The 19919-nt window shown below is 65.6% G+C and overlaps 2 protein-coding genes across 3 annotated transcripts; both read left to right on the forward strand.

The window, feature by feature from the left end:
• Window positions 1–2426: 2426 nt before the first annotated feature.
• On the forward strand, window positions 2427–9981 carry SEPTIN5 (septin 5). Of its 2 annotated transcripts, XM_056120379.1 has the most exons (12): window positions 2427–2484; window positions 2640–2650; window positions 6520–6616; window positions 6705–6791; window positions 7123–7246; window positions 7316–7450; window positions 7569–7686; window positions 7795–7896; window positions 8729–8825; window positions 8908–9043; window positions 9161–9263; window positions 9369–9981. In XM_056120379.1, the coding sequence occupies exons 1-12, from the start codon at window positions 2442–2444 to the stop codon at window positions 9423–9425; spliced, it is 1110 nt and encodes a 369-aa protein (XP_055976354.1). In that variant the 5' UTR covers window positions 2427–2441; the 3' UTR covers window positions 9426–9981. The 2 variants fall into 2 exon arrangements, with proteins under 2 accessions (XP_055976354.1, XP_055976353.1); XM_056120378.1 differs by lacking the exons at window positions 2427–2484; window positions 2640–2650 and adding an exon at window positions 5748–6011.
• A 424-nt stretch (window positions 9982–10405) lies between these two features.
• GP1BB (glycoprotein Ib platelet subunit beta) lies at window positions 10406–11299 on the forward strand. The gene is made up of 2 exons (XM_056120681.1): window positions 10406–10591; window positions 10682–11299. The coding sequence occupies exons 1-2, from the start codon at window positions 10582–10584 to the stop codon at window positions 11287–11289; spliced, it is 618 nt and encodes a 205-aa protein (XP_055976656.1). The 5' UTR covers window positions 10406–10581; the 3' UTR covers window positions 11290–11299.
• Window positions 11300–19919: the final 8620 nt, after the last annotated feature.

Raw genomic sequence — 19919 nt, forward strand, 5'->3', positions numbered from 1 at the left:
GGCGCCCGCTCGAGCAAATCGACGACTAACGGGAAGTTAAGTGATTAAGTGACTATTTCAGATCAAGGCCCATCTGTGCCCTTGACCTGAAATCAACACACCTCAAGGCCAAGCTAAAACTGCCTGATCCAGGGCTGGAGAGAAAGTTCGGGGGTTAGGGCGCTTGCCTTGCACATGACCAAACTGGGTTCAATCCCCGGAATCCCAGGAGTAATCCCTGAGCAAAGAACCAGTGGGTAAGTCCGGAACACAGCAAGGTATGGGCCAACAACCAAAAAGGTAATCCCCTGGTCCAGAGTGGTTCTGAGTTCCCCCAACGTGAGCCCCAGTGGGCAGCAGTCTGGGGGGTCGCTTTCAGGGTCATGTCTGCCACCGTGAGGAAAGCTTCTGTCCCTCTCTGTCCCCACAAGCACAGATCTGCAGCAGTTGGTCCAAGGCAGAATAACCAAGTGTCATTTCTGATCCACTTACCCATTCTGCAAAGCTCCAGCCCCCTTCAGGATCACCACCAAGCACTCCATGCCAAAGATGGCCCAGAACACCTGCCTGCCACCTGGTGTGTCCTTTTCCACCCCATTCCTTTCAAAGCTCAGGGCAAAACCAGCCCTAGGCAGACACACAGTCAATGATGAATTCCTGACGGTGTGAACAGTAGCTTCAGGCCAGGACCCGAATGTCTCTGATGCTGGAGAGCAGCTCCAGGCTCCAGGGCTAACAGTGGAGGCTCACAGCATCAAGTTCCAGCAGTGCTGGGCCCTGTGGTCCTGGGGGGGGCGGGGTGCAGGGGCAGGGTGGGGAGGGGGTACCCACACCTGCCACAGTTCTGGACCTGGCAGAGATTCCCTGGAGTGGGGGAAATGGACTTTGGCCACAGAATTGGTTCTGTTGTTTTGGTTTGGGGATACACTGGCAGTGTTTGGGTGCTCTGGGGATCATGTGGTGGAGGGCCTTGAACCCTGGACCTCTTGCATGCAAAATATGCACTCAGCCCATTGAGCATTCTCTCCATTCTCTCTTCTCTCTCTCTCTCTCTCTCTCTCTCTCTCTCTCTGTCTCTCATCACAGAATTTGACAGAACACTGTACTGTTTTTGGTTTTTGGTTTTGGGGCCACACCCAACAGTACTCAGGGCTTACTCCTGGCTCTGAGCTCAGGGCCACTTCCGGCAGGCTGGGGTCCACACGGGTTCCCAGGGATGAAGCCTTCTGGTCAGCCACGTGCAAGACAAATGCCCTACCCACTGTAATATCACTCTGGCCCTGACACTGTACTGTTTTGTGAGACTTTCCCTCTTAGTGAGCAAACAGCTCAGTGTTTGATGCTGGTCCTTCAGACGGGGGAGCCGGGGATCCCCACCTCCCACTCCATGAGCCAGCAGAAGAACAAAGGACACAGGAGAGAGGACAGAAGAGGGAGAACAGTTTCTTGCCTGTGGAGGGGACAAGAAACCCTCTGAGGAGCTCTTGAATGGGGATCCAGTAATCCTACAGTCCCCTTCTAAGGGATGGAAGGTTCCAGAACTGGCCCCTGGGGGCACTCTGTGAGGGAGCAAGCTGAGTGCACCCGACAGTGTGTGAGTGCAGAGAGCAGGCAGGCGGCATCCAGCATGCTGAGGAGTGCTGGAAACTCAGACCTCACTCAAGGTCTGAGGCCTCCCATCCGCGTCAGCCAGTGGGCTGCACTCCCGAGGACCCCACTGCCCTTTGGCACAGGGAGCCAGGATCCCCCTGTGACTCTTCTCAGGATGCTGCAAAGGGTCTACAGTGGGTGAAAAGCGGCGGTGGGCCCTACCTAGCCCGGATGCCAATCGGGTTTCTCTGAACTAGCATTCTAGGGCAGGGGACCAGGGCTCACAGCTCAGGATCGGGGCTTGGAGCCCCCCGCCCCACGCGCACACACACACACCACCCCCAACCCACATCGCCTGGTGCAGGCCAGCGCCTCCCAGTCTGTGGCGGTCAGTGGAGGAGCCGGGAGCTCCACGGACCTCACCGAGAGCGCGATGCAGGCGCGCGCGGCAGGGGGCTCCCCGGGCTTTACAGAACGGCCACCCCGGGGACGCGCTGGGTCGCAGGTACCGCCGGCACTCCCGGCGAGCCCGGGGCTTCGGCATCGCGGCGCGGCCCCCGGGATGGAGGAGGAAGGGGCCGGGCGCCGGGCGGCACGCGGGGCGCGGGGGGCGCGGCCGGGCCGGCGGGGGCGAGGGCGTCGGCCGCAGGCCGTGGGCGCGGGGGCCGTTGGGGGGCGCGCCGGGCCCCGCCCCCGCCGGCCGCGCCGGGTCGCGCGTGGGCGCGGCGGGCGCCGATTGGCTGGCGGGCGCGCGGGCGGGGCGCGGGCGGCGCGGAGGGGCCGGTCACCCCGCAGCCGGCCTCGGCCTCCGCCGCTCGTCGCCGCGCCCCGCCCGCGCGCCCGCCGCCGCACGTCCCCCGCCGGCGGCCACCATGAGCACAGGCCTGCGCTACAAGAGCAAGCTGGCGACCCCAGGTGAGCTCGGCGCCGCCCGCGCGCCCGCGCGCGCCTTTGTCCCCACCGCCCGCCCCTCACCGTGTCTCTCCGTCTCTCCCCGCCCGCCGGCCCGGACCCGCCCGCGCCCGCGCCCCGACCTCCGCCGCGACCCCGCCGCCACCCCGGCCCCGCAGAGGACAAGCAGGTAGGCGCGCGCCGCCGCCCCGGCCCGGGCTGTCACCCTTTGTGGCTCGGGCGCCGCCGCCGCCGGGCGCGACCCCGCCCCCCGCCGGCCGTCACCCGCCGGCTCGCGAAAATCGATGTCACGGGGCTGGGGGAGGGGGCTCGCGCGCCGCCGCGCCGGGGGCCGTGGGGGGACCGAGGGCGCCAGGCCACGGCGGGGCCAGGCCTCGACCCTGCCGGCGAGCCCGCGCGCCCCTCCCTAGGTGGGGAGGGGACGGGGCATGGGTATGGGCGGGCACCCCTGTCTCACTGGCCCGCGCCCTCGCCTCCCTCCCGGTGGACCGGTTCTGCGGGCCTCGTGCCGGGTCGGTCGGGACGGAGTGAGGCCACCGTCACGGCAGCCGCGAGCGTCCTGATGGCCCCCTGCCGCCACAGTCCCTGAGCAGCTCCACGGGGCGCTGGCACCCCCCATTGCTCCTCGCCTCCTAGGTCCTCTCCCCACACCAGTTTGAGTGGCGGGTCTGCGGCCAGGCCTCTGCCCTGCATCCAGCATCCCGGCTGCACCTGAGTCATCCCCATGCCAGCCGGCCCCAGCCTAGGGGCTTCCGCCAAGGGACCTGCCTAGCCTGACCTCCAGGCGGGGAGGACACCACCCAGAGGGGTGTGGGGGCACCAAGTAGGATGCGGGGTGGGCTCTTGGCAGCCTGCTAGGCGCTTCTCTGGCTGGAGCTCAGCCATGTTTGGGGGAGAAAGGAAGCCCTCTGCTCCCCGCTTCCCCCACAAACCCTGCAGGGCGCTGGCACCAGGTGGGTGCCGGGTGGAATGTGAGAGCCCTGGCCTGGGGTGTGACAGGCAGGCCAGGAGCAGCCTAGCAGATGGGTGGGAGCCTGGAGTCTGTCTGGCAGGGACGCGCCCCGCCCTGGGGAGGGCCCCACCCACTGCACCCCATCGCTAAAGGGACTCCCCGGGGATCCCTGGGTGAGAGCTGTGTCCCCACAGCAGCGGGTCAGACAATGCCTGGGTTCTGAGACACACGCGGAGTCTATTGTGTGAGAGAGAAGGGGGAGCGCCCCATGGCGGGTTGCCTTCTCCTGGCTTGTGGGCGCTCCCAGCACCAGGCCTGGCAGCAGCCTCCTCGCCATCCCTCCTGCTGGGGCGCTGCCCAGCCCTGCAGGCCCCCTGGAGCCCTCCTTGCCCCCCCCCACTCCCTCCTTGGCGAGGCGAGGGCATGATGCAGGCAGTTGGGGGTGGCACCAGCTCCCCGTGGAGGGAGCCCAAAGAGCCTGGGCGCATTGCTGTCACCGCCACTGGGCCAGCTGCACCCCAGCGCGTGCACGTTTGGGGGGGGGGGTGCACCCACCAGTGCCTCTGGGCCGTGCTGGGGGCTCTGCAGTCTGGCGGCTGCTCCCAGATCTGACTGGGATTCTAAGAATGGAAATGCCTCGAGAGTCTCAGACACCAGGAGGAGGTGGGCGCAGCTGTGTGTGGCGCACGGGAAGCCCAGAGGAGTATTTGTAGTGCCTTGGGGGCAGGAGAAAAGGGGGTGTCAGGGCCCCTTCCCTGTGGCGCTCCCCCAGGAAAGCCACAGGTCTGTCTGGGCGTGGTCGGTGGTGGGAAAAACAGTAGGTGCTGGCCCTCCTCGTGGGGACGGCCCACGAGCTGCCCGGCAGATGCCCTGGGTGGGAGCTGCCAGTCTGTGTGGGTGGATGCCAGGCTGAGGGCCGCGTCTGGGGAGTCAGTGGGCCTCAGCCCAGAGGCCCCTGCAGGTCAGAAGGCAGGGGCTGGCACGTATGAGGCTTTTCCAGCGAGGGCTGGGGACAGGCGGGGAGCACAGGGAGGCTGTGGCTCCCCCACCCCGCCCCCCACCGTCCACACTTTCCACTGGGATGAAAGGCTCTCCTGTTCCCAGCTGTGGGCCCACCCTCTGCCCCAGGTTGCCAGCTGCCTCCAACCCCACAGAAGCACCCCAGCCTGAACAGGGGACAGAGGCCCCTCAAGCTGGGAGGGTGGGACGGGGAGGGGGTAGCAGGGGGTCTCTGACTGTTCTGACTCACCAGACCTCAGCTCTTTCTCGTCCTCTGTCCCCACCCCCTTGTAGCTGGCATCTTCAGATGCTGGTGGGGGAAGACCTGGAGGGGGAAAACAGGAAGGCTGGAGTAGGAGACCCCGTGGTGTCTGGGGTGATTTTAGAAGGTGCCCAGTGGATCAACCAGGGTCAAAAGCCAGGGGAGGGGGATCCCCCAAGCCTCTCCCTCTGCTCCCAGGAGATTGGGGCGGCAGTGGAGGCATATGGGTGGACCCCCAGCTTGCAGAATTGAGTGCAATTCCTGAATTTGGGCTGGGTAGGCCCCAAGTCTCTAACGAGCCCCCCCCAACACACACACCCTTCCACTTGCAGGCTTGTAGGGGTAGGGCCAGTGGAAGGCCCCCTCCCCTAAGGCCTGGAGGTCTGCTCCCCAGGTTTCCTCTAGACTTGCCCTGTTTGTCGTTCCGGCCCCCCCCCCTCTGGTTAGGAAACAGACACACACAGACACACACAGACACACGCGTGAACACACACACAGAGGGGCCAGGCGCTCAGCAGGGGTTAGAGAAACAGCAGTGCCGGGAGAGGTAACTGGGCATTTGGGGCACATGGCGCCACCGCCAGGAGGTTTGGGGCAGAGTCGGCCAGGAGCGACGGGGCGCTGCGTGCGGGTTCCCGCGTGGGGACTGCGCCTGGGTCCCGGGGGCGTCCTCTGGCGCCCTCTGGCGGGCGGAAGCCGCGTCGCACCTCTCGGGAGCCGGCGCGCGGCGGCCACTCACGCCCGGGACCCCGGCGGGACGCGGAGGGGACTCGCGGGGGGCTTCCCTGCGTCACCCGGGCTGTCAGGCCCTGGTCCCACGGCCGCGGGTCCGAGGCCGCACCGCCCTGTTTGCCGCGTCCCGCCCCCGCGCGTAAACGGCCCGGCCCCCCGCAGCCGCTTTCCCCCGTGGCTCCGCCCGCGGCCCAATTTCCCGGCGACAGTTTCCCGGCGACGGGCGGGCGGGGCGGCTCTGCCACCCACCCGGGCCGCGTCCGCGCGCCGCCGCGTCCCGCTGCCCGCCGCGGATGCCGCCAGCCGGGGCGCTCCGCCCGCCGCGGGGGGCTCCGGGGGTCCTCTCGGCCGGGCGCAGTGTCGGGCCCGGGGCCGGGGACGCGGAGAGGGGGCGGCCCGGCGGTGGCCGCCCGTGGGCCCTTCGCCCCGTGCATGGCAGCCTCACCTGACCTGGCCTCCGTCCGGCCCGTGGCGGCGGGCAGGGCCCTGGGGGTCGGCGCCGCGATGGATTCGCTGGCAGCGCCCCGGGACCGCCTGGTGGAGCAACTGCTGTCCCCGCGGACCCAGGCCCAGAGGCGGCTCAAGGTGTGTGGGGGGAACCGGAATGTGGGTCACTGGTGTGCGTGTGCGTGTGGGCGCCTCCCGGGTCAGCCCCGGGCTCGGAGACTTGATGGGGGCCGACAGGGCCAGAGTCCACGGCGGGTGGACCCAAGACCCCCAGGCGGGGGAGGCCTGGTGCCGCGGACTATAAATAGACTGCTGCGGCAGCCAGCCACCTCCGCGGCTGGAAGGGGGCCAGGCCAGACGGGGCCTCCCACCCGCTGGTGCTCGCTCTGGGGAGGGCGAGTATTGAGGCAGGGGGCTTCGCTGCCTATGGAAGGCCTTGAAGGGGTCTTGGGGTGGGAGTGTCCTCTGCCCATCACCCAAGGAAGCACACACAATACCTGACATCTCACACACTATACCCTGTCAGGCGGGGACTGGGGAAACAGCCCATCCCTGGGACGCCTCCTGAATCTGGTTGGTGACAGGACCGGGGGCCAGCCTCCTGGAAGCCCTGCCCCGCTCTGACCCACCCCACCCCTGTCCGCAGGACATTGACAAGCAGTACGTGGGCTTCGCCACACTGCCCAACCAGGTGCACCGGAAGTCTGTGAAGAAGGGCTTTGATTTCACGCTCATGGTAGCGGGTGAGTTAGCCAGGCTCCCAGGAAGCGGGGGCAGGCGAGGCTGTCCTGGGGGCACCTCATCTGACCTCTTCCCTCTGTCCCTGAGCAGGTGAGTCGGGCCTGGGGAAGTCCACTCTGGTCCACAGCCTCTTTCTGACAGACTTGTACAAGGACCGGAAATTGCTCAGCGCGGAGGGTGAGTGGGCCCTTGTCAGCCCGCCCTGCTGTGAGGGCTCTCAGAGGGCCCCGCCCTGCTCCCCCACAGCTGGGGCCCCTGTCCCAAATCCAAAAGGCACGACCCGGACCTCTACCGCCCAGGATGGGAGGTAAAGGTCGGAGAAGCCCCTCCAAACAGCCCCCTTTGGGGCCAGTAGTGCTGCAGGTGGGGTGTGTGCCTGGCACGCGGCCAACCCAAGTTCTGTCCCCGGCATCCAATATGGTCCCCCGAGCACTGCCAGGAGTAACCCCTGAGCACCGCCAAGTGTGGCCACAAAACAAAACCAAAACATACCCTCACCCCCACCCAGAGCGCATCAACCAGACGGTAGAAATTCTGAAGCACACGGTGGACATTGAGGAGAAGGGGGTCAAGCTGAAGCTGACCATTGTGGACACTCCAGGCTTCGGGGACGCCGTCAATAACTCTGAGTGGTGAGGAGGGCTTGGGGAGGAGCGGCGGCCCCCAGCCCTGGGCCAACCTCACATGCCCTCTGCCCGCAGCTGGAAGCCCATCACCGACTATGTGGACCAGCAGTTCGAGCAATATTTCCGCGACGAGAGTGGACTCAACCGCAAGAATATCCAGGACAACCGAGTGCACTGCTGCCTGTACTTCATCTCCCCTTTCGGGCACGGGTGCGTCATGGGGCCCATGGGGGGTTCTTCCAGTCACCCCCCCCCCAGCAGGGCCTCTCCAGCCCCTCCCCGCCTCTCCCTCCACTCCCTCTACCCGCCGCTGCTCTCCTCTCTGCAGGCTGCGGCCCGTGGATGTGGGGTTCATGAAGGCTCTGCACGAGAAGGTCAATATCGTGCCCCTCATCGCCAAAGCTGACTGCCTGGTCCCGGGAGAAATCCGCAAGCTGAAGGAGCGGGTGAGCCTGGGGAGTGACTCGCCCAGCACCGTGTGCAGTGGTCTGGGGAGGCCAGCCCAGCCTCGCCTCGACACACCCAACACACACTCTGACCACACTTTCCTGCAGATCCGGGAGGAGATCGACAAGTTTGGGATCCACGTATACCAGTTCCCCGAATGTGACTCGGATGAGGATGAGGACTTCAAGCAGCAGGACCGGGAGCTGAAGGTGAGCCTGTCACTGGGGGCAGCAGGGGTGAGGGAGCTGGGGGGGCCAGCTCCAAACGGGGTTCCTTGGGACAGGGTCTTCTGTGCTGGCTCTGGAACCTCTTCATCTAGAGCTTGGGAGCTCGGGGAGGCAGCCTGTGTCCTTGCCTGGCTGGAGGCTGCCACCAGGGGCCAGAGGCCCAGTGGCTGCCCAACCACCACCCGGGGTCACGAACACAGAAACTGGCCCCAGGGTCCTGGGTAATCCATGCCCTAGCGCCCAGAATTCTGAGCTCCAGGGGGTAGGGATGGCAGCTGTGAATGTCCCAGATGCTGATGGCCAAGCCTAAGTCATGGGACAAGTGACCCTCAGGCCAGAGCTGAACTGGGCCTCTAGGCACAATAACCAGGGGGCATGGGCTGGGGAGGAGGTGCCGGATGGGCAGGCTCCTGGCATGGGGAGAAGCACCTGGGTGGGCACTGTCCTTCAAAGGGCTTAGGGCATGAGGTGCCCGAGCACTCCCTCTGCCAGCCTCAGAGAAGCCACAAGGGAGTGGGGTGGGGTGCTATGGGGACAGTGGAATCTCTTTGGGGAGAGGTCATTGATGTCTGATCCACCCAGTGCCCATACCCCTCTCCAAGCACCCATGCACACACACACACACACACACACGCCTCACTAACTGGCCATCACACACACACACACACACACACACACCTGCCATTACATATGCACACCCACCATTTTACATACACACACACATGCCCGCCTCACTAACTGGTCATTACACACATACACACACGCCCACCCGCCCCACTAACTGGGCCTAAGCCCTTGCACCTGCCCCTCCCAGGAGAGCGCGCCCTTCGCTGTGATCGGCAGCAACACGGTGGTGGAGGCCAAGGGCCAGCGGGTCCGAGGGCGCCTGTACCCCTGGGGCATCGTGGAGGGTGAGTTCAGGCGGGGGTTGGGGATTGGGGGGAAAGCCCCGCGCCAATGCCCCTGGCCCACCCAGCCCTGCCCGCCCCGCAGTGGAGAACCAGGCGCACTGCGACTTCGTGAAGCTGCGCAACATGCTGATCCGGACGCACATGCACGACCTCAAGGACGTGACCTGCGATGTGCACTATGAGAACTACCGGGCGCACTGCATCCAGCAGATGACCAGGTGCGCTGCCCCCGCCCGCCCCCACCACTGCCACTGCCCATAAGCGTGGGCGCCAGCGGCCAGGCTCCCAGGCAGGGGGCCGCGCCCTCAGAAGCTCCGCCTCCCTCATCTCCGCAGCAAACTGGCCCAGGACAGCCGCATGGACAGCCCCATCCCCATCCTGCCTCTGCCCACTCCCGACGCCGAGACCGAGAAGCTCATCAGGATGAAGGACGAGGAGGTGGGCACCATCCTGGGAGCAGGGGCGGGGCGGGGAACGGGGTGCAGCCTCTTCGCGTCTGGGTTTTCACTGTGTCCCTCCCCTCTCTCCCTCCCCCCACCCCAGCTAAGGCGCATGCAGGAGATGCTGCAGAAGATGAAGCAGCAAATGCAGGACCAGTGACCAGCCCCACTGCCCCACGGCCCCATGTGGCCGCAGACAGAACTGCCAGTCTCTGGGCTGGCCCTTCCCACCCCCCTGCACCCTAACCGGTCTGGCCTCCACCCTGGACTCATCTGGATCTCCAGTGGGCCTGGACATGTCCCCAACCCTGGAGTGGCCCAGACACGGACTGTTCCCCAAGCGACCCAGAGAGGCGGGGGGCATACTCCCCCGGCCAACCCTAATTTATTCTCAGTGCTGACCCCCTCCCATCATAGGTGTCTGCTTTCAGGGGGCGAGACAGCAGCCCCCCGGAAAGGCCCGCTCTGGTCTTGGGGGGAGCAGGAGCTAACATAGGGCTGAGACTTCTGAGATAAGCCCCTCCCCCCAGCCCAGAGCGCCTCAGCAGACTCCAGGCCTTTCTCAGGTGGGCAGATAAACCAAGGCAGAAGGGGGAAGCCGACCTGAGGCTCTCGGGGGCCCATCGCCCCACTGCCGCAGTGCGGACTCAGGAGCCCCCTGCCCCAGCTATGCTGGGAGCGCACGGAGCTGAGGCGGGCAGGGTCCTCCCGCACTTACCCCCGCACCGGCGAGCTCCACGGGCAGGTTGGTGGGCCCCTGGGCAGCAGGGGCCCTTAGGACCCTTCCGGACCTAAGGAGGCCCCCGAGCTGCCAGGAGGCCCAGGGGTTGCTTGTGCTAGGTCACCCGCGCCCCTGACCCGGGGTCTGTGGGTGGTGGGTGATCCCCCCACAACCCCCCAAACCGACACAGCCCTTCTCCGCTGGTGCTGCGGGGCCCTCCCACCCAGTAGCACCTTTGCCGGTTCCGGGGCCGCCCCCACGCCCCCCATCCTTCCACCCGCATGGCCCCGCCCCTTCAAAGGCCCCCCTCTCCGTTTTGTTCTCCCGTCGTGAATGCCACCTCCTGTCCTGGTGACAGGAGAACAATGTTGGTGAACATGGCGTTGGGTGTCCGAGTGCTCCGTGGGCGCGGGCGGGCGGAAACCCCGGGCGGCGGCGGGCCCCGGCGATAGCGCCCTTATCGGGCCCCCGGGTTATTTCTAGCCGGGAGGCCGCGCTGCGGTCTGCGGGGGGCGCGGCGGGGGTGGGCGGCCGTCGCCCGGGCCTGCAGCCCGCGCCGCGCGTCCAGAGCCAGCCGGGTCGCCGTCCTCTCGCCATGGGCTCGGGTGAGTCCCAGGGTGGGCCGGGTGGGCGCCGGGGGGCGGGCGGGGGGCGCGCGCGCGCTCGCTCGCCCGCTCACGGCGCTTCCCTTGCAGGGCCGCGCGGGGCGCTGGGCCTGCTGCCGCCGCTGTTGCTGCTGCTCGCGCCGCCCGGCCGCCCGGCCGCCGGCTGCCCGGCCCCCTGCCGCTGCGCGGGGACGCGCGTGGACTGCGGGCGCCTCGGGCTGACGCGGGCCTCGCTGCCGGCCGCCTTCCCGCCCGACACCACCGAGCTGGTCCTGGCGGGCAACAACCTGACGGCGCTGCCGCCGGGGCTGCTGGACGCGCTGCCCGCGCTGCGCGCCGCGCACCTGGGCGCCAACCCCTGGCGCTGCGACTGCCAGCTGGTGCCGCTGCGCGCCTGGCTGGCCGGCCGGCCCGAGCGCGCGCTCTACCGCGACCTGCGCTGCGCCGCGCCCCCCGCGCTGCGCGGCCGCCTGGTGCCCTACCTGGGCGAGGACGAGCTGCGCGCCGCCTGCGCGCCCGGCGCCCTCTGCTGGGGGGCGCTGGCGGCGCAGCTGGCGCTGCTGGGCCTCGGGCTGCTGCACGCGCTGCTGCTGCTGCTGCTGCTCTGCCGCCTGCGGCGGCTGCGCGCCCGCGCCCGCACCCGCCCGGCGCTCACCGCCCCGCTGCTGGCCGAGCCCGCGGGCGGCGGCGACTCCTGAGCGCGAGCGAGCCCGGCCGCGGAGCGGACCCCACCCGCCCGCCGCCCGGGCCCCAGAATTCTCCCCCGGACGTCGGCGGCGGCCACAGCATCCGGCTCCCGCGGGGCCGCCCGTCCTCCGGCCCGCGATGACCAGGATCTGCGGAGCGCCCCGCCACCCGCCCCTCGCCGTCCCCCCGACACGCGCCCCCACGCCTACCTTCGGCACCGAGCAGATCCCCTCCGTTGATCGGCTCTGCACCCCCTGACCTGGAAGCCCCTCCGCGCCCCTCCCCCCATAGAAAAGAAAAATTAAAAACAAGAAAAAAAAAGCCCTGCTGGGGACTGCTCAAGGAGACACCCAAAACAGGCCCGTGCAAACACTTGGACTCGTTCAGAGTTGGGGCGGAGGGAAGGACACCGGACCACACTGCAGGGCGATGGGTCATCGAGGAGAGGGGACATGGGGCAGTGAGCACTGTGGGGTGAGGACATGGGCTGAGGACTCGAGTGCAAAACGGAGACACTGTGGAGACCTCAAGGCCAGGAAGTGTGGCTTGAGGGGACTGGGGAATGAGGACCGTTGGAGAGGTAGACTGGGTTCGCAGGGGTTCGGAGTATGAGGGGTCCTGGGCAGGTAGAGCATGCCCGAGGGCTTGTCAGAGGACCTGGAGCAGCCAGGCCAGCCTGGTGGCCCCACAGCTGCCTGCAAGAGAAAGCCCATGGTGTGGCAGGGAGGGCCCAAGTCAGGTGGGCTGGGGACCTTTCTGGGACCTGAGGGGACAGGTGGGCCCCAGGGGTGCTATGGCCTGTGGTGAAGGTGGCCTCTGGGCACACCGCCTGTGAAATCATGTCCTTCACCTGCCCTCATGGCCAACGAACTGGCACCCTTCATGCCAGACCCATGAGGGCTCTCCAGCCCCGGTCTCGCCACTGGACAGCAGGAACTGGGCGGTGGTCCTCCACGTGAAGGGGCTGTTCTTCATTAGAGGTCACCCTTGGGCTTTAGCTGTGACCCCCCGACCTGGCTGGCCCTGCACTCTGTGGGCCCTGACCAGCAGCCCGAGGCTGGGGCCTGGCCACCTGCCACAGGAAGACCCCTGGCCCCCACTGACCGGGTCGGGGAGGCTGCCGCTGACACTGCCTTTGTCCTGGCCTTTGTCACACAAGACTGATGGCCCTCGCCGGGCTGATGCTATCTGGGGGCTGCCGCTCAGACGCGAGGCAGGGGCCACCCCCTCCTTTGTGGGCAGGTGTGGGGCATCCGGCTCATTGTGGGCTGCAGTCGACTGTCCATGTGTCCATCCGGCCTCGTCCCCACAGCTCGGAATGCAGCACCCGCGTGCAGAGGGACAGCCACCCCGCCCTCTCCAGGAGGGCCCAGCACCCCAAGCCCCAGGTAGGGCCACTGACAGTAGCCACTGTCAGAGCAGGGCACTCAGGTCACTCCCTAAACTCCGTCCCAGCATGATGCAAGGAGGCCCACGTACTTTTCAGAGGAAAGAAACAACACATAGAGGGGACCGGGTGGTGGCCCCGGAGCATGGCTGAGACCAAGTCCTGCAGGCGGGGGGCTTTCCCTCCTCACTGAGGCCTTTGGGGGACCTGGACAAAGTGGTGGGGGGGGGGGTCCTGGGTGACCGCAAGCTAAGAAGAGGCCACTGCTGGCTGTGGGACAAGGCGACGGTGAAGTCCAGGTCACTCGCCCACTGCCCGCAGGCTTGAGGACCCAGGCTAGCATCTGGCTGTGAAGGTGGGTATGAGGGTTGCCAGCTGGTGCCTCTGAGGGGTGCTGGGCTTCTCGGCGTAGGAAGCAGCCACCAGCGTGGTGGGGCTGAAGGAAGCACTTCCTGGTCGAGGGCACAGGGCACTCCCTGTGGCTCCTCTGTGCCCAGCCTCATGCCAGTTCTCAGTGATGGAGACGAGCTTCTGCCCAGAAACTGTGCCCAGGAGATGCCAGCCTGGCCCCACGTACTGCCCTCCTCCAGGTGGCGGGGAGCCCCTCCATCCTAACTCCTGACCTCAAGCTGACCCTCCACCCATTCACCCTGGGGCCTCAGCCTCCAAAGAGTGGGGAAGTGGATGGTCCCAGTTCAGCGCCCCTGAATGCCCCTCCAGGGTGAGGGGGCGTTACAGCCCTCGTCCTGCTCAGACCTGCCCTCCCCCTCCCCGTCATGGATAGCTTGCCTGCCCCAAAGCCTGTCCCCACCCTTTGTGGCCCCAGATGGGGGCTGTGTCCTTCCACATGGGAGCCAGGCAGGGTTCATTCACGATCCTGCCTGCCCCCAGTCTCCACCTACCCTGGCTGATTTAGGCTTCTTTGTCCTGCAGCCTACCAAACTGGCAGGCTACCAAATGTAACCTGCCCACACGGCAGAGTCTGGCAAACTCCCCGTGGCGTACCCAATATGACAAATACCAGTAACAATGATGGGTCTCATTCTCCTAAAGAGCCTTGAATATAGCTTTTCAGGGCTAGGATGAAAGAGACGTTACTGGGGCCTGCTCGAGGCAATCGACGAATAACAGGATGGTCGTGATTCGTCCTGCAGCCCAGGGGCCGTTCTGACCACACTACTATCTCTTCAGCCCCCCTGGGCTTCCAGCACCAAGGCCACCCCATGGCTGAGGGTTCCTGGGGGGAGGGCAGGGGTCCTCACCGTTCAAGACCCACTCAAATATCCCCTCAACAAAGGTTCTTGACCGTGCCCTGCTGGAGGCCACTGCCTGAGTGCCCCCGAGGCAAGCGGGGCTCAAATCTCAGGTTGGCAGAGGATGACAGAGAAAACGGTTTGGTGATCGAGTGAGCCCAGCGGGTGAAAAGTCCTGCCGGGAGCGTGGGTGTCCCCCAGCTGAGCGGCTAGGTGCCAGGGCCAGGGTTCCCCATCTCCCCCAGCGCGCAGAGACCCCGGGAGGGCACCAGAGGGCGCTCGCGGCCCGCGGGAAACGCCTGGATGGGCGCGGGAGGCAGAGGTGGGCGCCGGGGTGCAGAGGACCAGGACCCACGGAAACTGGAGGCCCCGGAGAGTGCGGGTTTGCAGGCGACCTGAGGGGTGGAGCAGGTCGCAGCCCTCCATGCCCACGGAGTGGAGGATCCGCGGACCTCCCTGCTCACTGACCACCTAGATAAGGACCTCGGTCAGGCGTGCCGCGCCTGCGGAAAGCTTATTGAGCTCCTGCTGTGTGCAGGCGGGAAGGGACAGCGAGGCCAGGGTCGCAGGGAGCAAGGTGGGAGCGCGCCCCTGGGTAGTGGAAAGGGCCCCCTGCAGCCCCGCCCGACCAACCAGGGGAAGTGGGTTGAGGGGTGTTCTCCGTGGGCCCCCTCCAGCCCGCAGAGGGGCTGCGCCTCTGGGCCCTCTGACCTTCTGCGAGGTGGAGACTTGAGTGGGGCCTATGGGCCAGGCCCTGGGAAGGCCTGGGGCGAGGGGGGCCGCGCTGGAGGGGGTGGGCACACCCGCTGCCCAGACAGAGGAACAACATTGGGGTGGTGGCGGGGCCCTGGGGGCCCATAGCTCACCGCAGCGTCTGCGCCCACCCCCTGCGTTTCCGATGGAAGACAGGCAGAGGGTGATAAATCACCACACCCCCACCCACCCCGAGGCATGGGAAGGGGGGCTGCTCCACAGTGAGTCCCAGACAGGCCTGAGAGGGACCTTGGTGACTGGGCTGAAGGGCTGAGCCCCACAAGTTCCCTCAGCTCGGGGTGTCTCCCCCCCCAGGCTCCTGCACCAGCCCCATCTGGAAACCAGCTGAGAGTCACCCCACTCTAGGCGACCCCCAACAGGGAGGGGAGATTGGAGGGAGCAGGACCTCCACAGACACAACTGGGGGCCCCTTGGAGAGCCATAAATCAGCAGGGGGGTCGCCCTCACTCTCCCTCAGGCCGAGGGGCCTTATGGGGGGCCCACTGGTCCTGGTGACTGGGCTCGGCCCTAGAGGTGCCCGTTCCTCCTTCAGCAACCACTGGGGAGTGCCCCGACCCCACCTCTCTCCCCAGCAGAAAGGGTCCAAGCTATCCACAGCTTGCTGTCTACACTGGACGCACCCACCCCTGGCCTGAATCTTCTGTGCCGGCCGGAGAGGTGTGGCCTCCTGTGCTCTGCCGCAAGGGCACACCCCTGAGAAGCCTCGGGTGTCCCCTCTGCTTCCAGAGAGAGGGTCTCTCCCCCATCCCTCCTTCCTGTCACTACCCTCCCCCACCAGGGTGCTGAGGGTCCCCACCCAGACAAAGGGAGCTGAGTGATGGGTCAGGTGGGGCTGCCACAGGTGAGACTTCCTGGAGGGGGGGTGCTCCCAGGCCCTTTAGAGTGTGCTCAGCCAGAACCCTGAGGCCTTGCCTCCCGCTGTCGGCATCTCGGAGATCTGGACCCTGGGTACCTCGTAGGCCCCCTTCAAGACTCCTGCGTAGGGAGGGAGGCCCAGCTTGATGAAGGCGGAGCTGCCCCTGGTGTCCAGGGGATACCCTTGGCCTCTATTCCAGACCCCGCATCCCCAGAGGCCTGAGGGTGACCCCAGAGCTGGGGGTAGGATGGGATCCTCATTAGTTTGCTCAGTGAATCTCTCTGACGTGGGGATACAGACCCCCCGGGATGTCAGGGTCCCTCTGGCAGTGGCTGCTCTTGCCCAGGCATGTAGACAGGTCTGACTTGCCCTCCCCTGGGGCGCGGGGGGTGGGGTCACAGCAGGGAGGGACTCTGAGGGGTGCCTGTGGGGGACAGAAGCTGCCTGCAGCTGAGTGGAGCGTCTTCTCTTCTGGGGGCGCTGGTGGGGGGGTGCTTGTCCTGGGCTTTGCTGACTGAAGTCAGATGAGCAGATGGAGGAGGGGGCATCTGTCTACAGGTGGGGGCGCCCTGTGTACCCACAGAAGGGGCCAGTTGTGCAGACTCTCCCTTCCTGTGGGGGGGGGGGGCGGAGGAAAGGGCAGAGCGGGAGACTCAGCAAGGTCACCGCAGTGCCCCGTCCTCTGGACAGGACACCCTCAGCCTTCTCTAAGGGAAAGGAGCTTGTTTGCGAGTCCTGGGGCTCTCCACACACTAAGGTGCCTCAACTGGGTACCTCTCACGTGGGGGTCCTTCAAACATTTTGTGGGGTTCTCTCTGCAGGTCCTTACCTTGCAGGTCGCTTGGGAACCCCTGGCCAGAGGTGGGGGCATGTTTGCTCTGTGAGTGGACCCCTCTGTCCAGGGGGCTACTGACCATGGGTGCAATGGTCCTGCCCCTCCCATCTGAATGTCACAGTGACCCCCTGGACATCCATCAGCACCTTCTCCTTGGACAAGAGTTCATCTCCCCTAGAATCATCCAAGAGGCTTCATGTGGCCCCAGGAGACCTATGTGGCATCTGGCAGCACAGGGCCAGCCACACAGCACCCCGGCACCCACCTTCCCATGCTGCTGCCACATCCTGCACAAGCATGTGACCCGACAGGGTCCTCTCAGAGGCCCCCAAGACTCCCCACATCCTCTGAGTGCTCCTGGGGCTCAGCTGGGACTGCTGTTCCCAGATCCCTCCCAGCAGGCATCTGGGGTTCGGTCAGTGAGTACTGGGCTGGGCTGACCAAGCCAGGCGAGGGTCCTACTCCCTCAGTGCTGCTGGGCATGGCCGGCGGCTGCACCGGTGGAGTCCCACAGGCTGAAACCTCCAGGTCACCGAAACCGTCCAGCCTAAAGTGGCAGGACACTGCCCACCAGCTCCCCACACACTGTGCCCTGCATGCCCACCTGTGTCCTCCTGGGAGCAACCCTGGGTCCCCTTCATCATGACCTGCCTCGGGACTTGCCTGGGACTGGACAAACTTGTACATACACACACATACATGTGCACACACACCACACACGCAGCACACATGCTGGCCTACGTACACAACCACACATACATGTGCACTTGGCACACCACACCTCATGTGTGTATGTACCGCGTTCAGGTGTGCACATGTGTAATACACACATGTCCACACATACACAACTCACGTCTGTGCACATGAGCACAGAGCACATGCATGCACGCACACACATATGAATCCCATGTACACTTGTGTCATCAGCATACCTGCACACACGTACACTCCACACTGCACAAGTACAGAGTCCACATACATGCGTGAACAATGTACATGCTCACCTAGCACGCAAATGTGCATACGTGGATGCTTGTAACAGCATGTGTGCACATGTGCGCACACGGTACGTGTACAGCCACGCGCACGTGCGCAGGTGACAGACACACGGGCAACCACTACAGTCCCCGAGGGAGAGACAGATCCCCTGAGGAGGCTCCTCACACGTGCTCCGGTGACAGGCCGCTTGAGTGTCCCCGAGGCTGTTCCACCACCTTCTCACAGGAAGACCCCCTGGTGCCTGTGGAGTGTGTGGGGCACCAGGGCAGACAGCCCTGTCCCCAGATGAGCCGGCCCGTGTCCCGGGTGCACGTGCCCTGCGGCCCACCGTGCCCCTGGGTGCCCCCGGCAGCCGCCTGTCCCCGCCCGCCGCGCCATGTGTACACAGAGGTTTGTTTTCTCTGCCTTTCGGGCCAGGGGTGTGCTCGTAAATCGTGCAGCCGATGACACATTTATCCTGCGGGCGGCTGGCGGTGTGAATTTATGGCTGCCCGTCCCTCCTAGCGGAGGCAGGCTAGGGGCTTGGACACCCCTCACACAGGCACCCACAGGCCACTCAGCTGGTGGGCTGCAGAGGGGGCGTGGGGCCAGAGATAGGCCTAGAGGGGCTCAGGGGCTCTCCCGAGCCTCCCCCGCTCAGCAAGCTGCCGTAGCAAGGTTCTGCGGCAAATGGGAGGTGAGGCCAGGCTGGCGTTCCTGGACAGGGCTGGGTGCGGGAGCTTCCAGTCTGCCTGAAGTATGGTGTTATAGTGGTCAGTCACTCCAGCTTGCTCACTGCATCTCAGTCTTCCCATCTATGAAATGGGCCAGCAGAGTGACTGTGCAGAGAATAGCAGGACAAAGAGGCCACTTCCCCCTACTCCCACAACTGCTGGGCTTTTGGGGGGCTGTTATCTTTGGGGGGTGGACTGTCAAGAAGGGGGCTGCATAGAGGCAGGCAGGGGTGGGGCAACTGGGAATGTTGGTGGTGGGAAATGTACACTGGTGAAGGGAAGGGTGTTGGAACATTATATGACTAAAATCCAATCATAAGCAACTTTGTAACTGTGTATCTCACTGAGGTGAAAAAAGAAAAGAAGGGAACTTCAGGGCTGGAGCAATAGCACAGCAGGTAGGGCGTTTGCCTTGCACGCGGCCGACCCGAGTTCAATTCCCAGCATCCCATATGGTCCCCTGAGCACCGCCAGGGGTAATTACTGAGCACAGAGCCAGGAGTAACCCCTGAGCATCGTCAGGTGTGACCCAAAAAGCAAAAAAAAAAAAAAAAGGAGCTTCACACAGGGCAGGCAGGAGGGGTTCGGGTGGTGGTCAGTGCTAGGTGGGCCCCTCAGCACACCTATCTGACTCTGCTTATAAAGATGGGGACACGGAGGGACAGAGGCCAAGGACTCAGATGTCATTCCTGTGGGGGTCCCAGCTCGGCCCACTCCCTGGACAGTCTCCATCCTGCTAGTCTGCAGGGAGGCGCAGGCGGGCCACCGTGACGCAGAGCCACAGCTGGGGACGGGAGCCAGCGGGGCTGGGGGGAGGTTGGGGGGTTGGCGGCCTCTCCTCTGCTCGTCTGTCTGTCCGTCTGCATGCAGGGTCAGGTCTCCGGGGACCCGCAGTCGGCTCTCAGGCTCCCCCACCTCTGGGCCTCACCCCCCGCGCGCCCGCCTGTCAGGATGAGCGATAGCTGAGCCCGGCCCCGGCCCTCGGCCCCAGGCCTGGTTCCCGCTCATTAGCAGCTGACACTGTTTGCTTTCTCGCCCGGGGCTGCCCACCCGTCACAGGCCATTTCTCCTGGCGGCCCCCACCCCCAAGAGCCGGCCCGGGGGTCCAGGGTGCAGGGCAGGACCTGCTTTGGACTCCCGGAGTGAGGGGATGAGGAGAGGGAGCCGGCCCTGCTGCCTGGGGCCCCAGAGGAAGGTTCTGCACAGCAGGGAGGAGGCTCGGCCTGCAGCTCCACGCTCAGCCCCTGCACGGTCACCCTCGGGGGTCGCGGGGGTGGGGGTCAGGAGGTGGGTCCCAGGTGGCACCACCAGGCCCACCAACCCCTGCCTGTCATTCCCAGCTCCTCAGTCTGTCTCTCCGGGTCTCCGTCACCAGCCCCACTGGGAGCGTCGCCCCCTCCACCCATGCCTGGCACGTTCCCATCCCCTAAGCACCCATGCTCAGCCTGGTCGTGTAAATGTCAGAGGATGAGGAGGATCAGGGGGTCGGGGAAAGGTCCAAAGCCCTGAAGCACCCACTCTGCACGCAGAAAGCCCTTGTTAGATCTGGCACCAGGGGTCCGAGAGCGACCCCTGAGCACTAAGCCAGGCAGGACTCCTGAGCACTTCTGGGTCTGAAAAAGCAAAGGCAAAAAGGGAGGCCGATCAAAGAGCAGAGCACATGCCTTGTACGTGGGAGGCTCAGGTCCGATCCCCAGCACTCTCGGAAGTGGTCACTGCCCCCAAAATATCAGAGGGTGAATTGGATATCGGGTTCTGAGAGGAAGGCAAGAGGCGAGGTGTCCAGAAGGAGCTAGCAGTGCTCCTGGTGTCTGTGCCCCGCCT

Source organism: Sorex fumeus, unplaced genomic scaffold, assembly GCF_029834395.1.
Source record: "Sorex fumeus unplaced genomic scaffold, SorFum_2.1 ptg000043l, whole genome shotgun sequence".
NCBI classification, from domain to species: domain Eukaryota; kingdom Metazoa; phylum Chordata; class Mammalia; order Eulipotyphla; family Soricidae; genus Sorex; species Sorex fumeus.

Bases quoted from the DNA above. Each gene is read 5' to 3' on its own strand.
- SEPTIN5 (XM_056120378.1), top strand. From the start codon at position 5,859: ATGGCAGCCTCACCTGACCTGGCCTCCGTCCGGCCCGTGGCGGCGGGC. The intron at 7,451-7,568 runs GTGCGTCATGGG...TCCTCTCTGCAG, and splicing joins ATCTCCCCTTTCGGGCACGG to GCTGCGGCCCGTGGATGTGG. The intron at 8,826-8,907 runs GTGAGTTCAGGC...CCCGCCCCGCAG, and splicing joins CCCCTGGGGCATCGTGGAGG to TGGAGAACCAGGCGCACTGC.